Genomic DNA, 20,205 nt, shown 5'->3' on the forward strand with positions numbered 1-20,205 from the left:
GAACCAGACCTGGCATATGCTGAGCAAGGTCTCAATCTCTGAGCTACATCCCCAGTCATTTGTTTTGAGACAGGACCTCTCTAGTTTGCCCAGGCTTTTAATTTGTGTTTCTCCTTCCTCAGCCTCCTGAGTAGCTGGGATTACAGGTTTGTGGACCACTGAACCTAGTTTGCTTTGATATTCCTTAGGAACTATAAAAACAGAACTGAAATATTGAAAGGTTAAAATCTAGGAAATATACCTAGACATATCAAAATCAAAATACATTTAAAAAACAAAAGGTAATTATTTTTTCCTTAGTTTTTACTTTATTACTGGGTGAGAATAGAATTATGATGTTTGTGTATTCTTTAGTGGTGTTAATAATGAAGCCTTTGATTCTTTTTTAATATTAATGTGCTTTATTTTTAATATTTTTTTGTGGAATGACTTTTGAAAGTTAATCTATGTTATGACTTCATTAATGAAAAAGGCAACGTTGCTGTGTTCTTTTGCTGTTTAGTTTTAGAAATTATACTTTATCCATCTCTTTTTTTAGGCTATAGGCTGAGTCCTCAAACGTTAACTGCTATTGTTAGACGTTATAGTAAGAATGGCAGAATTTTCTTTGATGATTACGTTGCTTGCTGTGTGAAGCTTCGAGCATTGACAGGTATTGACCATTTAAAAATTGATTCAATATTATGTTGTTTCCTTATAACATGTCCACCCTTTCTATGTTACCTATTTACTATTACATCTAATTAGTTTTAAGTTTTCAATATTTAATAATAAAAATGTTGAAAAATTATTTTAGCTCAGTTTTGGAGTTTCCTTCATCTCTCAGTTGCTTGGAATATTAAATCACTTTAGATTTAATCAATATGAAGTTATTGAGTCTTTGTACTTGGAGACATTATATATTTGAAATTATAGATTTTAAATTATAATATTAAAAGTATTTTTTGTGTAAAGATTTCTTTAGGAGAAGAGACCACTTGCAACAAGGGTGTGTGAACTTAATTTATGATGACGTAAGTATCTTGCTTGCCACTTTGCTACTGTGTTCTAAATGTGTTCTTAGTTGTCCAAAAAAGTAAGTGATTTAGGGTATAAATGTGGGAAGTAATTCATTTTATATACCATATTGTTTCTTTTATTTATCAGCTGAATGCATAGATAACATTCAAAATTACTACAAATATCTTTTATTTTTTCATTTTTTAAACCTAAATGTACTTTAAAATTTAATGACCGGTTTTTGGTCAGTTTATCTTCCAGATAATCTTTAGGGTAAAAACTGTCATTTCCATTAAGAGTAGTTTATTTTGGCAGATCTTAATTCTCAGAGAGATGGGATATTTTAATCTCTGACAAATTATAAAGCTGTTTCTTCCTCATTTCAAATGTTTACTGTTTAACATGATTCTAGTTTTTTTTTTTTAATTGAAGCTATTGGGAAGTGATAGTTCACGTGTGCTTTCATTTTCAGGATTGTGGTTCTGCTTTTTTATATTTACTGATATAAATCATAGAATCAGCAATACCTTACTAGTATATATTGGCTTCAATTACAAGCCTTAAGAAACTCTTAAACATTTCCTGTTATGAAAAATCTTTTAAGCAATATAATCAATTAAAAAGCATTTTATTGTTACCATATGATAATTTTACTTATGTAATTAGTTTTTGCAGGGGACCATGGTAATTTGAATGCCTTGTATTTGAAAGCAGAAGAAATACTGTGAATTTGTTTGCTTGGAAGAAGTGAACTGGACTAACTTAAATTAAAACTTCGGGTACTTTTTCTGATCCTACTTGTTTAATTTTTTTCCTAACTATGTGTTTTTACTTTAATCCATAGTTCAAAGCAAGAAAAGATAAAGATTTTTTTCCCCAAAAGTTATCATTTTGCAAATATCTGCACACTGTTGTAGAATATTGGCACGAATTAATTGGTGTCAAAACTTCTTACCCTTAATTTTTAACAGTGAAAACCTAGAGGAATGTACTAATGAAATTATGTAAGATTATGTAAAGAAGCCAATGACTAAAGCTTAGATAAATTTATATTTATATGAGAGATACAGATTACACTTTTGAATTGTATTTGTAGAGGTAGGTGTTTGAGGGTCAGCTAGAAGGGAAAGTCTGGATTTTGTGCCATCTTTGTTGTAGGATTTGTTCTTTGATCACATAATCAAAGAACATAACCTTTTAAGTTTTTGCCTATGAAGAAGAAAATTGCAGTTACTACAAATGTATCCTAATTTGAATCTATAGAAAAAAACTACAGTAGGCATTGCTTTTCCTTTTTAAAATTTTTTTGCACTGCATAGTTTTCTTCAATATATTATACTGTCTACTGTGAAATAAAAAGTTCTTTAAAAACCAGATTTTCCTTCTGCCTTGTATTTCATTAGTGAAAACATACATAACCTGAAATTTCATTTTTCTCTAAGTCTAGATTGGGGTAATGACACATTTTTGAGAAATCGTCAACTTTCAAATTTGTACTGAGTTGATATTATTATGTCAACTGTTTATAAAGTTCTAAATCAAGTAAGCTATGCCTGTATTTAGATATTACAAAGTTGTAAGTTTGGGTTATTTGACTACATTAGCAAGTGGCTTTAATATTAGTAAATCAATAACTATTCTGATTATATCTTTGTAATATGGGTTATTGGGTATAGGAGACACCACAACAACATTTCTTGGTGGTTTTACTACAGAAATTATAAAGCAGAGTCACCAATTTCTTAACATTGAGATCCCTGGCATAAGCTGTCATAATTAATGTAGTTTCTTTCTTGGCAAACAACCTAAGTCTTTCTTAATGAAGATTTAATAAACCACATGTTTTTCTCACACTTTATCTGAACATCTTCCAGCCTGAAGGTGACTATAAATCGATATAATTTTAGTCTGGCTGGTAACCAAATTAACATACAGTTTTTCTAAAACTCCATATTTTGTAAAGGATGGAAGATGGGTGATAGTCCATCTTGGAAAAAAAAACCTTTTATAAATGAATTGAAAATTACCTTTTACTTTTAAAAATCATAAATTTTAAAAGAAAGGAAGAAATATATAATTATTTGACAATGACAGTTTTTTATAATTTGCTGTCAAATTCACTTAGTTTAATAATAATGGATCAAAAATAATCTGTATAGTTTTGTCCTCTGGCTGTTATTTTATTTTTCATGGACATATATTTATTAATGTGAGAGGATATTACCTGAGTCATAACAATACATAAGTATAATTTTAAAAGTTGCAGGAAAAAGAAACCAGATAGTGTGATCATTCATGTTGTATAATGGTAATGATATAACCCAGGAACTTGGAACCTTAACTTATAGGTGATACATTATCAAGTTAATATGCTGTTCTATGTTTAGGTAGAGAATTGTCATTGCATCCTGTAAGATGGTCAGTTATGATAGTCTTCCTAACTTGGAGGCTCACAGTTGGGGTAAAACTTTAAATTTAACATACACTATTGTTCATAAAAGTTTCTGCCAAATGACCCTTGTATTAGAACTCTTCACACAATTCCCTAACTCATTCTTTTTTTAAAGATGCTTCTATGCAATTTGGTGTTGAGAGATGTGAAGTTTCCATGGCCAAACATAATTGGAAATTCTCATCTTCAGGGAGTTTAATAACATACATTAGCATATGAAAATATGCATAGGTACATATGTTATGTCAAATTATCATGGTTTGACTCAGGTTATTCCAAAATGTTGACCACAGAACCCTTTTTCCTAGCAAAACCTATATTCCCTTCTGATCTAGCTTCATCATCAGGCAATGCTTTTATATTATAATCAAATTAACAATCTTATAAACACATTAGGCAGTATCTTTTATCAGGATTTTTGTATAGAAATGCAGTTCACTTTTTTGATGCTGTTAACATAATTAATGTGAACAGATATCTTTTTTGTTTTGTGATGGACACAATTGCAATGTAAATAGTGTGTGATAGTTTGTATTGGTTAACTTATACCCCAATTGTGATGATGTAAAGTACTGAATAATGTACACTCTTAATGTATAAGTGCTTTTATTTATACAGTAAACATGTTTCCATGTCATTTTGAGAATTTTTTAATAAACATTCAAATAGCTTGCTGTAAAGTTTTGTATCATACAAAATTTATTACATATATAGTATTATACTTCAGTTCAAACAACAGTGCATTAATTCACCTATATCTAAAAGACTGCCAAATGGTTAAATGTCAGGTATTGCACTTCTATTTCGAGTGGCAGTTCACACATTTTAAATTACATCAAGGGGAAGTCAATACTATGGGAATTTTCATTTGGTCCATTTTGATTGTAATTTCAAGGACTGTGCTCATTTAATCTATTTTAAGCATGCATCCAAAAAAAAGTAACAAAAATGTAGTCAAGTTATGTATTTATTTCCAGAAAAGGCATTTACCCTGAAAGAAAGTAGATTTTATTAAGGTAGTTTAAACTCTTGTGCAATTTAAAAAATAACAAAATAATTTTGTGATTATTTATTTAAAATATACAAATCAAGTTTATTTGTAATCTTATGGCATTACTAAACTGGACAAACAAAATAAATATTATTTGTCAGAAATGTGCTTTTCTATGTTCTTTTGTGTTTTGACAACCTTAAAAATGATGTTTTATTTTGTTTATGACAGTATTATTTGGAATCAATAGGAATAACTTTATTAAAAATCTTGGAAATTAAATCTGTTGGAATAGAATCCAAGACTTCTTTCATGTTAGCACATAATTTCCCTTAAACTTTAAAATGCAGCTGGGGGTGTTTTATTACTTTGAGATTTGTATTAAGAGATCCCATTTTTATTGTTAATCATTTCATGGTAAATTAAGCATTTTCAAATGAATGCATGATGCCAAGGTATTATCTAATAGTATGTCTAGAGTATACACATAATATTAGATGATACATGTAAAATATTTAGAACTTACAGTGTAGACAAGGTTTTAATTGTAAATTTTGTGTATGCAGTGCTGGAGATTGAACTCAGGGCCTTGCACATACTTGATGAGTGCTCTACAACTGAGCTCTATCCCAGGCCTGAAGTTTTAAATGAATATTGTTCAGATGATTTATCATCTAGAATAAGATCAAATCATCACATATATCCAAATATTAAATTAGAAATTTCCTGTGATTTAGAGTACTGAGCACAAAACTACCTTCCAGAAAAATCCTGGGAAACCCAGGGGAAACTGTCAGAAAAATCTGTGCTTTTGATTGTTTCCTGCCATGTCTCTTTCTACTTGTTTTAAAACATATTTTTCTGGCATATAAAGAAAAGAGCTTTATTATATATTTAATATCCCTTTTATCCAAGTAGCTTGCAATGTGCTTTGTGTATTATTTTGCATGTGTTCAAAACTCAGGTTTGCTTCTGTATATCAGAATATATAGCAAGTAAACCTAGGCAGCACTTCTATATCACTACGATGTGCTCTAGTTAAAAGATAGATAGGGCCTTTGCCTATGTGCTAGTTATATTTTCAGGTTGCCACTTCTGTGACATCAAGAGATGGTGGCAATTTGGGAAGCTTACAGGGACCAAGAAGAACTGGTCTAGACATCATTAAATAGCTATATTCAGAGGCATGTATTGTCAGGAATGATTAGTTCCCAGTTCTGATACATTTGGGAGGAATTCCAACCTTTTCCCTTAAGCATAAAAATATAAATGTGTATATATGTATATATAGATATATAGATACATGCATATAGTCATTTGTATTTTAGTTGGTTGTATTATTTAATCAAATTTTATGTTGATATGATCGCTGAGATTTCAAAGGATAGCCTGAAAGTGTGAATATAAAAGTTCCAGAAACAGTGATTAAAGATCCATATTGTTTTCAAAATTATAACTCATTTAATAATGATCATAAGATTTACTGATCTTTTAAATGTATATTTAATTTTCCCATAGTTATCTAAATTCAGGACCCTCAAATTTATCTTATGGCAAGAGATAATTAATCTTACGGAAAAGTTTGAAGATATTTAGCCGTTTAACGTTAAGATACTTGTGTTCTGATCAGCCTCACTTGTATCTGCTACTTGAATTTGGTTAATTTTTCATCATTACATAGGCAAATGTTCTCATGGTGTTTAAAATCTTATAAATGAAGGGTGAGGAATCTAAGCTACTAAACAGGACTAAACTATCCTTAGCTTAGAACATGCCACATTTTGACCAACACATTTCATTTGAAAGTTTTCTTTCAAGATAATTTTTGTTTTCTTAAATAGTAGTGGAGCAACTAGAGAATGAATTAAGAAAATATGAAGCTTAGACAAAAGAAAATATTATCTGGTTACTTTCATTCTTATTTAAAAATGCATCAAGGATACATTTATAAAAGGTTGTTTTACATATAACTTAAAGCCTGTTTAGCCATTAGGAATTTTAAGTAAACAGTTCATCTTTTTGTTAATTATTACAGTGGTCTTGAGGGGTAGTAAGTTAAATGTTTTTATATTTCTTTAACTTTAGGTTTAAAGTTTGGTACCACTCAGTCCAGCTTACTAGTTAGTATCCTAATGGAGCTCAGCAAAACTCTAGCACTGTTACAATTTTGTGATTTTGTGAAATACATCAGCACCACCATGCCTATATCTAGTACTGTACTTTGTGAAATGTTGGAAATAGTTGGCTTTTCTAATAAAAGTATCCTATCTAGCTAATGAGATTTTCTTTCTTTTTCCCCAAAATAATTTCTTTTACAAATTCTTGAATTTTTGTGTATAAATAGATCAGAAATTATATGCTTCATTCTTAAATTATGTATATATACTATATTTTCAATACAACTTGTACACCTCTTTTAGCTACCAAAAATTTGCAACCATTTTTACATAAAATTTACATTTTTCTTATTTACAGTTATTTGTAGAAGGTTATTGCAAAACTAGTTGTGCAAGTAGATTACACTGTCAATACCACATACCAATCTTTGAAGAAAATATTTGCTAAAAAATAAATATTTCTGCACAGAATATTTCAAAAGCATCATGATTTCATGCTACATTATGTGCATAAAGACTACAAAGTAGTATGTGTTTTGGTAGTTTGTTTCATTTAGTTTAAAGCATTCCAAAGTATTACTTAACCAGATGTGAGTGAGCTTCTTTATATGAGATGACTGACACACATTCTTTTTTTGAAATACATTATTCTTTAACTTGCAAACATTCTGATATAATACATTTTATTACCAAAATTATGAAATGAAAATATCAGGTAAAAAGATGTAATGTGCCTTTAATTAAAATCAGTAGGTGCCTAGGAGATAACTAGGGGTTCTGCAATATTTTTACCTAATTTCTTTTACAATTGGAAGAAGGGTGTCATATCATTTCACTGGTCTTTTAACTATAAGGGCATTTGAGGCAACTCTGTGAAGGAGTTAATTATAAGATAACTGATCCTTGAGTTTACTCTTCAATAAGAATGATGACTACATTTGAGTAAATTTCTTATGTATTCAAATACTTAACACATGAAATAGTGAAAAATAATAGTTAAAATGTTCACAGTTGTGATGTTTCACAGTTGTGAATTTTAAAACAATACCAAAATAGAGGAAATCCATAGAATATAGATTAATCATACAGTGTTTTGAAACCACAGGTGTCCCAAATTATATCACGTTTTTCAAAATATGAATTAATTAATAGAAGTTGTCATGAGTGCAATTTAGGCATTCATCTCATTTTTGACATTAGCTTTTCAAGAATAACCATGTTAATAATTTCACTTTTCAAAATATTTTGTTGAGGCCATTTTTATAATTTTCTATTTAAAAGTTTAATTTTGATTGCTAGAGCAGTATAATTGGTCAGTTGAGTATAGTGTTTTGTGCTTATATTCATAGTAATAACAATTGTTTAAAATAACATCTGACTGGTCATCTCAACCTCCACTTAGTCTATATAAATAAGCCTTGCAGTAATTTCATTTTATGCTCCCAAGTATTAATAATTCATGTCTTCTGTAAATTTTCTTTTCTATATTATACATCAAAACAAAGTGTTTGTGCCACAAGAGAAGGTAATGAATTGTTCTAAACTTGGGCACTCATCCATCACAATATCTAGTACTTTATAAAGTAGTTAAAACATGATCCTTCTAAGTTTTAAAAATGCTAACATCACTTGATCATAAGTTAAATATAACCACAAGAAAGTTGTTTTGAATTAAACACTTGAGAAATGAGAGAGGAAGCTACTTGCATACATAGAAAACAACTGAAATGCAAATGTAGTTTAAGGATGTTGGAAAAAGGCAATATTTGACATCTATGGGGATACGAAAGAAGAGAAAGATTCCCTGACACTGATATTCTCTTGTTATTAGCAACGAGATCTTTGGGGTGTGGGTGAAAGTCACCTTACAGATTTTTGTTACAGAGTGTTAAGTGTGTTGAATGTGGGGTTGAGGAACCAGCAAGAGAAGAGGTTAAGTGCTGCTCTTGCACTAATGCCATAAACCACTCTCTTTGTGATGCACAAGTCACAGGATCTTACAATTGTCCTGTAATTTGTGTGTTATATAGCACTTCCACATATAAATTCAGAGGATCCTCAACACATACCTTCAAGGAATGACATGCTATGTCCAATTTGTACTTTTGGATACTGGGGATCACTAGCAATTTATCTCAGGAATAACTAGAGAAGGTAGGATTTGAATTCAGGTTTATTGCATTGAGCCCCTTGCCATGTCTACCATTCTACATGAGAGTTTAGGCAGCGTAAGATATGTATAATGTAACTGTGCAATGAGGAAGTGGGTCTGGAAATAATCATTACAACTGCAAAATTCTATTTTCTGTAAAAATAGAAAGCACATTTACTTTCAAAATTGCATTCTGTAAATACATGTTCAAATATACATCTGTGAACTATAACATGTCCAAGGATGGACTTCCACAGTGTGCCAGCCTTTATAGAATACATTCTGGTAGTACTGAATTGGACATATCACCTTTGCATACTTGGTGTTTAACATTGATTCAGAGTAGATATGTTTTTAACAACGAGAGTCATACTCCCACTATTATTGTTGTAAATGGTATTACTTTAAAGCTATAAACCTACTAGTGCAAAATACAATTAAGAGAGATAATAGCTACATTTAGTTTTTTCTGAATCAAAAACGTTAATCTTGGTAACAGTTATTTAGTTAGTGATGTAACTAATATGCAGAAGCTAATTTGTGGAAAATTACTTGTTTTTTCCTGATTGTTTTCAATGTCATGTTTTTGGGTAAGAAACAAAGATTCTAGCATTTTTTGAGCACCTACTGTGTGCCAGGCACTTTACTATATTTTATCTCATTTCCTCAAGATTTTGTGAGGCAGATACCACTATCTCATTTTTTACAGATTCAGGAAAAAGATTCAGGGAGGTTATTAATTTGCTTAGGGTTACAGGGCATATTAGAGAAAGTGTTCCTGTTGAGATTCATTTGGTCTGATTGCAGAGCCTATGCTTGTTCTTCTGCATGGTGACCTAATTTTGGGGGGTACTGGGTATTCAACACAGTGGTGTTTTAACACTTAGCTATATCCCCAGTCATTTTTATTTTTTAATTTTGAGATGGGGTTTCTCTAAATTGTTGAGACTGCCCTCAAACTTGGGATCCTCATGCATCAGTCTTCTGAGTCTCTTGGATTAGAGGCAAGAGCCACCAAGCCCAACTAATCTCAGATTTTTAATGTGCCTGAGGATCATGTGGATGAGAGCTTCTTCAAAGGTGATTGCCAAATGCCAGCCCCAAATTTTCTGATTAGTAGATTTGGGGTAAGGTGTAAGAATATGCATTTTTAATAAGTTCTCTGGTGATTCTAGTACTGCTAGCTTAAGAACCACACTTTGAGGACCACTGTCCTATGTCATAATGTCTTCCAAGTTCCTCTTTGAACTCACATGATAGACATATTTGTTTTACTCAAAAAATGTGACTAGAAACTTAGTAACATTTTAATTTTTGTTAATTTAAAAAGTTTTGATTTTTGAACTATGAAATCTATCTATCATCTATCTAGATAGATAGATCTGATTTTGATTTTAATACTGGAGAAGAAATTTAAAGACTTCATTATTTTAAATTATAAAATAGTCAATGTAAATATCCTTAGTTCTAATAACTGATCAGTCTACTGAATTCCTTTTGGTAACCATGAAAGTATTCAGGGGAAAGATAAGTATTATTTTTAAAATATTATTATTATATTAGATATGCTGATGAGGTTAAAAGTTTTATCTTTAGCTAGTACAGTATAGGACGGAATTTAAAATTACATTTGCATAAGAACATTTTTCTTCTAGCTGTTCTGGAACCATTGCTAAATATCAACTTTCAAAAAAACTTGGTACAATTATAGTACAGCAGTTCTGATTCAGTATATTATACCTGACAGTGACAGGTATAATAATGACACCAAACCTGACACCAAACCCTGACTTAGTTTCTATACCTATATATGCTAGAAGAGTAGGAAATTTCAATTCTGATGAACAACCCTTTATAATGGACTCAACACATTACTCTTCCACTTCTACCTGCTACTTTCCCATGTTTTTAAATTAGTGATTATTAAATTAAAAGTCCTGTGAAACATTGCGTCAGCCTTTTTATTTCTGGTTTTCTATTCAATTAATCAAAGAACAAGAAACCCCATCTCAAAATTAATTGTATACCTTAAAATGTGATACAATTTTAAGGCTGTTTCAGCTCTCTGTTCAGCAATGAATATCAGCATCTAATCGACATGAACTGTAGATTTTAGATGACATTTTATTTAGGCCAGGGGACCAGGTAATATTATTTTTCAGTGGAAAGTAAAAGGTGTTATGTTAGTACTCCCAATTATCCCAAGGGAAAATAGTTCCTACACTGCTGTTTTGATTGACTGCACCATTGACCTGGCCTTCAGCAGGTTCCCCAGATTATGTCAGACTGATTTTGCTACAGCTGATGGGGAGGGCATTAGTGTTTTTAGGCATCAGATCTTTCGCTGATTTAGGGAATGAATTTTGTGAATTAAGTTAATTGATTTGGATCCATAGGCCAGTTTAACCATTGAGTCTTTTGACACTTATGCCCAACTTAACCACATCTTTATATTGCTCAGGCTTTTTATTTTAAAGCTAACATCCTGAGGGGAAGGACCTAAATTTATAATCCTGTTCCCTCTCTAAGACTTCAGATTTTACTATCAAGTAGTTATTTTATGTCAAGGAATTAAAAAAGAAAAGCAGGTTAGTGTTATGCTAGAATTTAAACAAGTAGGATACTTGCACACTATTCTCCATCTTCCCATTCTTGCATGCTCAGATTTTATGAAGTACAAATAGAGGCTTTTTGTGGATGGCTGAATTTTATGCATGTCATATCAAATGTTACAGCTGAAGCATTCACTAATCAAACAATCATCTCAATTCCTCACCTGCCAAATCCTCTCTCTCTACAAATGAACAGTCTCTAGTGAATTCATTCTGAATGTTCCTGGAGCTAAGACCTATAGTCCTTATGAAATTTGTTGCAGCTGCAAAAAGTGTGCCCCAATATGGAAATAAATCCCTAAATAGACCTCAGAATAAAAGTTAGCTATTTATGTGACTCTCTCTCCCCGGTTATGCATCCATTACATGTTTGTTAAATGAAGGATTGAAGTGGCAGTTAGTCCCAAGGTTGCTTCTGCATAACACTAAACGGTTTAGGAAGCTGGCTTCAATATTATACTTTTGTTGAATTGACTGGTCTTTTGCTATATATATATATATATATATATATATATATATATATATATATATATATATATTTGATCACTTATGACTTTTTTATTAAGCAGAGATGAGAACATGCTAATGCCTATCTATGGATTTCCTTCCACATAGATTCTCAATTTATATGGCCATTTGAAAATATACAGGGAGCAATTTAAGATCACTTAAGTCACATTATATATAGTGTAATCATTTTTGGAAATTTAAATAAATCACTTGCATTTGAAACTGACCAATAGATTAGTGTCAAAGGTGAAGATAAATCAATAGATTCTGTTTTTTATCCTGAGGGGATAGAAATTAACCTATTTAAAAATGTGCAGATAGAACATTTCTTTAAATATTTATATGAATGTAAAACTTAGTGAAGTGATAAGAAATTTCAACAAATTTCAAAATCTTAGTTCAGAAGAAAAGGCTATAATGGATTATTCCATAATACTTTAAAATTATAATTAAATTAAAAATAAAATCTCTCAACTTGAACTTGTCTTTGTATTTATTTTCTGTATTCTGGTATTATGAGAACTATATGATCCCTCAACCTAACAATTGAAGCTATTAAAACATATCCTACTGAATGTTCCAATACTCTGGAGTCAATATATACTAATTAAGCCCAATCTATACCGAATGTATTTGTTCTTAATCTTAAATTAGCAAAGTGTTTGAACAGCCACAGAAAATTTAAGTTTAACCATTGATGTGTGCATTTTTTTCCTAGGTATCTGGAATTGGACAGCTTGAAAACAACATAGACTTTTTGAAAGATAGGCCATGCACATGAAATTGCATGTTCTTTGAAAAAATTCTTCCAGCTTTCTTGGTAAAGAAAACTATGCGGATCCACCATTTTGATCAAATTTAGGATTGCCCTACAATATGAATTGGGAAAAAAGCTGTGATCATCAGTTTGTATCAGTCACACTTCAGCAGTTCTTAAAGAAGATCCTCTCCCCGTAAAAGGAAAAGTTCAAGAAACTTGTATTTTAGCCTTCAAGGAAATGTGTGAGTGTAAACTATTTTAGATGTTTTGTGAATGCAATTAGTGACAGAATTTTAAATAGAAAGACCTTTTTATTCTCATTAATGCTGGTTTGTATTCAATGTTGAAAGAAATGAAAATACTTCTCTATAAAATATGAGATTGTTGCTGAAGAAAATAAAAATGCAGGAGAGATTTCTGCCTTTTCAATCTGTTTGCCTAAAATCAGGACACAGATTCATAAAAACAAAAGGTCTTTCTATTTTCCTCCCACCTTCCTGCCCAAAGAAAGGATGTAAATTCTCCATTACAGCAGATTGCTTATCAGCTCAGAAATTGTAGCTCCAAAGAAATCTGGGAGCAGACTTTACTCCTTCCCACGGTTTTCCCGCCTTTGGAAACCTGGGACTGCTTTCTTTTTGTCCTATTACTTCTCTAAAATGTATTTTCTTTGCTGAAGATCTTATATAAGCTAGGACACTAAGCCACTGCCTTGAGTTACTTCTGAACTGCTTTCAGTAATAAATGTTCTTATGTTTCTCTTGTTAAAATATTCTGCCTTTTGTTACAGAAGTATGTCTTGCTAAAAACTTGTTAAGAATTGAGAAAAAATTATATTTTCTCCCCTCTAATATGATCTACCTTGCTTGCTGTCTGAGGCTACAACTCTCAAAATTTGCATTTTCTTTTTCAGTACGGGGAAATGAATGTAAGCAACTATAAACATCTCAATACAAAAAGACATCAATTCTCAAAAGTGACTAAGTCCCCTTTATCCTCTTGAATTTCCATAAGTTGAGGATCATCTGAGTTGCATCCAAGAACAGTTTTATCCCTTGGTTTCTTATTTGCTTGGAAGGCATTTTCATAACAAAGTACTGGTTTAGTAAAAGCAGTAAATAGGAGTCTCCATGCAAGAGAAATTGGAGTTTCCTAACATGCAGATGATTTTGAAAATAAAAATAAAAAATAAGGTGCCTTGAGATGCTGGCAGTTTTAACAATTGGAACCAAAAGTTCTTAGGTATATTTACATCTTAACTGCTCAATTTTACCTTATAAGCTTCAATTTAGGAAAAATATACAGTACTTTTGCATATAATGGTACCTTGTGAGCCCCTGAGTCAAGTAGAGAGGATTTAAATACAAAAAGGAAAACAGCCATTAAAAGCACTTACATTGTATGTGGAGTAAATAATACAAAATGATTATTTCCCTGGAAGACCAGGATCAGAAACATGCCTATGAAGACCCAAGATTCCTACAGTGCTTAAGGAAGAATCTGGCAAAGAAGGATGCCTTATTGGGTGAAGGTAAGTTTTTCTTTGTCGCAGGTGAAGCTCTAAAGAGACATCACTGTCTTGTTTTAAAAGTGAAGTCAAGTTGTCTTCTGAAGCTGTGTTCAGATGCACCCCACTTGAGAGGGATTCTTTGGATTTAAGTTTGGATTTTTCAAGGTCTAGAAATTCAGGACACTGATAGAAAGAAAAGAAAACACATTTTTATAATTCACACCAACAGTCATCTAAAATTATATTTATAAAATTCCAGTAATTTTCCACCGTTAATCTTATCAGTGGTATTAAATTAACCCATGTTAAAAAAATTAACCCACATTTTTATCCTACAATAAAAAGACATTGGATGCCCCATGATCAGTTTAGATAATCCTTAAACAACAATTCCAAGAACTTTAATTTTACTCAGATATCCAAATAATCAGATTTAAAAAATCTCGCTTTGAATTTTTTAAATCAGTTTAACTCAAAATTTAAGACCAAGATGTAATGGAAATTATGGCCACTTGGTGACTAGATCTATTGAGGAGGAAAGAAGAGAAATAAGAAAGGAATTAAAATCATCACACTCATCAGATGAGACTATTTGAATCCCCTGTAAATAAAAAAATACATAGTTTTATATGTTTCCCTTCCATTAAAAACTAAAGATAAATTAATGCCTATTTTCATATTTTAGAAAGATTGCTATTATTTTCCTTCTGGCAATTACCTTCTGTTATTAATGTGATTTCATTTCCTAGAATGTTTTACAGTAACTTCCCAAACATTTAAAAAAAAAAACTTTTACAAGATTATTCTATAAATCCTTATTGAAATCATCATTTTTTAGTATGATTTGGCCGTGATGTTTAAGTATTTAAAACTAATGCCCAACATGGAATTCTGATGGAGTTAAAATTTTCATATTAAAAAATTCAAAAGAAAATTTAAGAAGTTCAGAATAACCAAAGCAATCTTTAGGGAGAAAAGTAAAGCAGGAGCATCACAATAACTAACCTTAAATTATACTATAGAGATATAGTAACAAAAACAGCATGATACTGGCACCAAAACAGATATAAAGACCAATGAAACAGAGGACATGGAGACAAACTCACATATATACAGTTATTTCATACTAGACAAAGGTGCCATAAACCTACACTGGAGAAAAGATAGCCTCTTCAACAAAGGGTGCTGGTGAGACAGGAGCAAAGGACAGGTAGTCAGTATAGATAGTAAAAGATCCAAATCATCCCAAGATGAGGACCAATCACCAAAGAAAAGGAAAGGAGTTGCTAACACCTCTGGGGAATCACACATTCCACCACTAGAAGTTGCTAATGATTATCCCCTGGGCTGTTCCTTTTTGCCCTTAGGCATCCACACAGGAAAGGAAGAGAAAGTTAGAGAGGGAGGAAGACAAGGAGGGAGAAGAAATCTGGGATCTACAAAACAGACAGACACACCCACTCCTGCGGGCACCCAGAAGCCTGCTATCTCTGTTCTGTCTCTTAAATAAAACTTGCTTCATACAATAAGTGCTGGCGAGGATGTGGGGAAAAGGGTATACTTGCACATAGCTGGTGGGACTGCAAATTGGTGCGGCCTGTATGGAAAGCAGTATGGAGATTCATGGGAAAGCTGGGAATGGAACCACCATTTGACCCAGCTATCGCCTTTCTCGGACTATTCCCTGAAGACCTTAAAAGAGCATATTATAGGGATACTGCCACATCAATGATCATAGCAGCACAATTCACAATAGCTAGACTCTGGAATCAACCTAGATGCCCTTCAATAGATGAATGGATTAAAAAAATGTGGCATTTATACACAATGGAGTATTACGCAGCACTAAAAAACAACAAAATCATGGAATTTGCAGGGAAATGGATGGCATTAGAGCAGATTATGCTAAGTAAAGCTAGCCAATCCTTAAAAAACAAATGCCAAATGTCTTCTTTGATATAAGGAGAGCAACTAAGAACAGAGCAGGGAGGAAGAGCATGAGGAAAAGACTAACATTAAACAGAGACCAGTGGTGGGAGGGAAAGGGAGAGAGAAGGGAAACTGTATGGAAATAGAAGGAGACCCTCATTGTTACACAGAATTATATATAAGAGATGGTGAGGGGAAAGGGAAAAAAAAACAAGGGAAAGAATTGAACAACAGCTAATGGGGTAGAGAGGGAAGATGGGAGGGACGTGGAGGGGGGATAGTAGGGGATAGGAAAGGTAGCAGAATACAATAGTCACTAATATGGCATTATGGAAAAATGTGTATGTGTAACCGATGTGATTCTGCAACTTGTATTTGGGGTAAAAATGGGAGTTCATAACCCACTTGAATCAAATGTATGAAAGATGATATATCATGAGTTATGTAATGTTTAGAACAACCAATAAAAAAAAGTTAAAAAATTGCTTTCTACACTTCTCTTGGCATTTCTCACTTGTTTAATCTTTCAACAAAGGGGAAATGAGGACCTTAACCTGATTTCCAAGACCTGTATCACTGTGAAAACTGGAAATCCATATGTAGTAGAATGAAATTAAGCCCCTATTTCTCACCCTGCACGAAACTGAACTCAAATGTGGATCAAGGACCTAGGCATTCAGTACAGAGACACTCTGCACCTACTAGAAGAAAATGTAGGCCCAACTCTGTTATGTCAGCTTAGAAACTGAATTCCTCCACAAGACTCCTAAAGGGCAATAAGTAAAATGAAGACTCAATAAATGAGATGGTGTCAAACTAAGAAGCTTCTTCACAGCAAAGAAAACAAGAATGTGAAGAGAGAGCCTACAGAGTGGGAGAAAATCTTTGCCAGCTGTACCTCAGATACAGCATTATTCTCCAGGATACATATAGAACTCAAAAAACTTAACAGCAGAAAAACAAATAACCCAATCAATAAATGGGCAATAAAACTGAACAGGCACTTCATAGAAGAAGGAATATGAATGGTCAGGAAATATATGAAAAAATGTTCAACATCTCTAGCAACTAGAGACATGCAAATTAAAACTATACTGAGATTTCATCTCATTCCAGTCGGAATGGCAATTATCAAGAATACAAGTAACAATAATTATGTTGGAAAGGATGCAGTGAAAAGGTTCACTCATACATTGCTGTTGGGACTTCAAATTGGTGTGACTACTATGGAAAGCAGTAGGAGATTCCTTAGAAAACTTGGAATGGAATCATCATTTGACCCAGTTATCCTACTCCTCGGCTAATAACCCAAAGACTTAAAGTCAGCATACTATGGTGACACAGCCACATCAATGTTTATAGAAGCTCAATTCACAATAGCCAAGATAAGGAATCAACCTAGGTGCTCTCCAGCAGATGAATAGTAAAGAAAATATGGTTTATATACACGATGGAATATTACTAAGCCATAAATAAAAATGAAATTGTGGCATTTGCTGATAAATAGATAGAACTGGAGACTATCATGTTATGTGAAATAAGTCAGTCCAAAAAAAAAAAAAAAGGCCGAATGTTTTCTTTGATATATGAATGCTAAGACACAATAAGGGGGTTGGTAGAATAGAAGTTCATTGGATTAGACAAAGGAGAATGAAGGCCAGGGAAAGTGCATGGGAATAGGAAAGACAGTAGAATGAATTGGACATAACTTTCCTATGTTCATATATGAATACAGAACCAGTGAAACTCCACATCATGTACAACCAAAAGAATGGGATCCTAATTAGAGTAAGTTATATTCCATGTATGTATAATATGTCAAAATACACTCTAGTGTCATAAATAACTAAAAAGAATAATAAAAATCAAAAGGGTCCTCTTGGAGAGCTTCAGAGACAAAGGGTATTTCATAATCTCCCTTTTTCCATGTGTATCACACTGGTGAAAAAATTTAGACATCTCTGGTGGGTGGGGCACAGACTGTGCTTGAACCTCAGTTTGTAATCTGGCCAACTGTGATTTCTTTTCTTCCAGAAATCCCTCCCTTCTCCCCCTCCCCCATCCTTAGCAGTGTAGTGAATGACCTGCTTTTTTCTCTGATGCACTTTTTCGATCTAGAATTATTCCTTAGCTTTCAAATCTCTATAGCATGTAAATCACCTAGGTTGATTCTGAAAAGAGCATTTGCTTTAAAAAAATGCTAGTGTTTAAAATTATTCTTCTGTGTCCATTTTCTGTCTTCAAAGGCACATCATGCAGATTACAGAGCCCATTTTCAGAAATCCTAATTGAGTAGAAAGAGTGGTAGAGATGGAAATCTGTTTTCCACAGCATCCAAGGTAACTTATTCAAATGGTCTCTGGAAACACTTTAAGAAATACTCGTGGTGGAACAGCATCTACACTTACTTGTGAGGAAGGGCTGAAACTTCGGTCAGTCTTAATGGATGCTATGGGATGGCTGGCTCTCATCATTCGGAGGATGGGTCTCTGATACTCTGTTCCTGCAGTTACCATACTGTAGGCTGGGGGGACCACAGTAGTTTGTTTCTGCAGCAGCTGTAAGATGGTCTGGATATCAGCAGTCATTTGGGATTCAAGTCTGTAGACCAGACAGAAAAAGGAGAAAGAGTCCTAAAATAGTCCAGAATTGCAAGAGCATCTGAGCAAACTTCAGCACTTACCAACCAAGACATGGCCTGCTTTAAACAAGAAGAACAGGAGAGGGAGCACAGGGATGCTTTCTTAGCTGATAATCTGTGTCTCACTAATGATTCCAACAAAGACCATTACTTTCCTGCTCATTTTAAGAGAATCAATAGAAATACAAATGAAAAGACTGTATTTTTACTAATGTTTATTGATTTCAAAATGTAAAACATGCTGAGAATCTCTTTTTAAATAGTAATTATCTTTGCTTTTTTTTATCAGGCTTTACTTAATTTTTGTGTGAATACTTTGTTTATTCTTTAAAAGAGAGACTAGCAGCACATTTCTTTCACAGTTACAAAAATCTCAAGAAAATTTCTTAAGTGTTTCAAATTTATATTATTGTTAATTAATCTTGCCCTTCTATTCATAGCAAGCATTGTATATTACCCATTGTATTCTTTCTTTGATGTTAAATGCTAAATTCCTTTTCCCCTCTACAGGGAATTGAAATTTAAGAAGCAAATGAAATGTAAAAATTCACTTGCTTCTATGTCCCTTCAGGCTTGAGCAACATCCAGTATGACCATTGTTTTCTAGAAAGCTCATGAGTAGCTCACTGGCTTATTAATTTCATTCTAATTTTAAATTAAAATTTAAAGGCATATGGCAAATACAATCAGTCTGATTCCCCTCTGCTGTGTGGATTGACACTATTGAATACAGAAAAAAAAATTCATGGGCATAAAAACAGAAAATTTGGACCATATGCCTCTATAGAAAGTTCTTCTAGCTATTTTTGCTTACTGTTTTACCTATGAATTCAAAAATGCAATGAAAAGGTAATGCTATAGAGTGAATTAGTCTGTGATTTGAAAGAAAGCAACGAAACCTAGAAAAATGAGAAAAGATCAGTATTTTCTTTTTACTTTTTAATATTAACACTCCAGATCTTCCTGCTGAGAATCATAATTATGTATTCTTAAAAGTTTTCTATAATTGATAAAATACATAGCCAGATAACTCAGTGTCTTCTAAGCCAATAGCTTAAAGTACACCTGATTATGCCTTGCAAGTATCAACACCACACGCCAAAAAGGGATGTTGAGTTTTCAACTGGTTCATCTACTTGTTACCTGAAAGTCTGATCTATTTTTTTATGGTACCAACTAAACATTTTTATTGTTATGAATCAATTTTTCTTTTCATTCTTCGAGGTCCAGCTCAAATTTTATCTGTACCTCCAAATCTTACCATATTTAACTAATTCAGAGTTACCTTTTCTCTTCTCTGAGCCCCTGAAGAAAATTTTACAAACTTGATCAGAGCTATTTCTGTACAAATTTGTCTCATTTAAAAAAATTTAATAGTTAAAGTGGCTTTTTAAAATGATATTTATTATCATTACCATTATTATCAAGATAAGCCATTGAATATTAAAGGATTTGGGAATACTGAGGTTAAAAATTTCATCCACATGTGGGATTCAAGACACTGGTAGTGAACAAAAATTAATTTCATTCTA

The 20,205-nt window shown here is 32.4% G+C and overlaps 2 protein-coding genes across 7 annotated transcripts in view; one reads left to right on the forward strand and one right to left on the reverse strand.

Annotated features, from left to right (window-relative positions):
* Gca (grancalcin) overlaps nt 1-13,363 on the forward strand; it is a 46,474-nt gene extending 33,111 nt beyond the window's left edge. The window contains exons 7-9 of one of the 2 annotated variants that reach the window (XM_021729162.3): nt 539-652; nt 955-1,013; nt 12,552-13,363. In XM_021729162.3, coding sequence (XP_021584837.1) covers nt 539-652; nt 955-1,013; nt 12,552-12,614 — 236 coding nt within the window. In that variant the 3' untranslated portion in view covers nt 12,615-13,363. Of the gene's footprint in view, nt 1-538; nt 653-954; nt 1,014-1,665; nt 2,374-12,551 lie in introns of those variants that run through there. The other variant, XM_005315734.5, reaches the window with a different exon arrangement.
* The window catches only part of Kcnh7 (potassium voltage-gated channel subfamily H member 7), a 460,547-nt gene continuing 444,382 nt past the window's right edge, over nt 4,041-20,205 (reverse strand). For all 5 annotated transcript variants that reach the window (XM_078017498.1, XM_021729010.3, XM_021728984.3 and 2 more), the window contains 2 exons: nt 18,441-18,633; nt 4,041-14,286 (listed from right to left, as the gene is read on the reverse strand). In XM_078017498.1, the coding sequence (XP_077873624.1) occupies nt 14,020-14,286; nt 18,441-18,633 (460 nt within the window). In that variant the 3' untranslated portion in view covers nt 4,041-14,019. The remainder of the gene's footprint in view (nt 14,287-18,440; nt 18,634-20,205) is intronic.

This window comes from Ictidomys tridecemlineatus, chromosome 7 (assembly GCF_052094955.1).
Source record: "Ictidomys tridecemlineatus isolate mIctTri1 chromosome 7, mIctTri1.hap1, whole genome shotgun sequence".
Lineage (NCBI taxonomy): Eukaryota > Metazoa > Chordata > Mammalia > Rodentia > Sciuridae > Ictidomys > Ictidomys tridecemlineatus.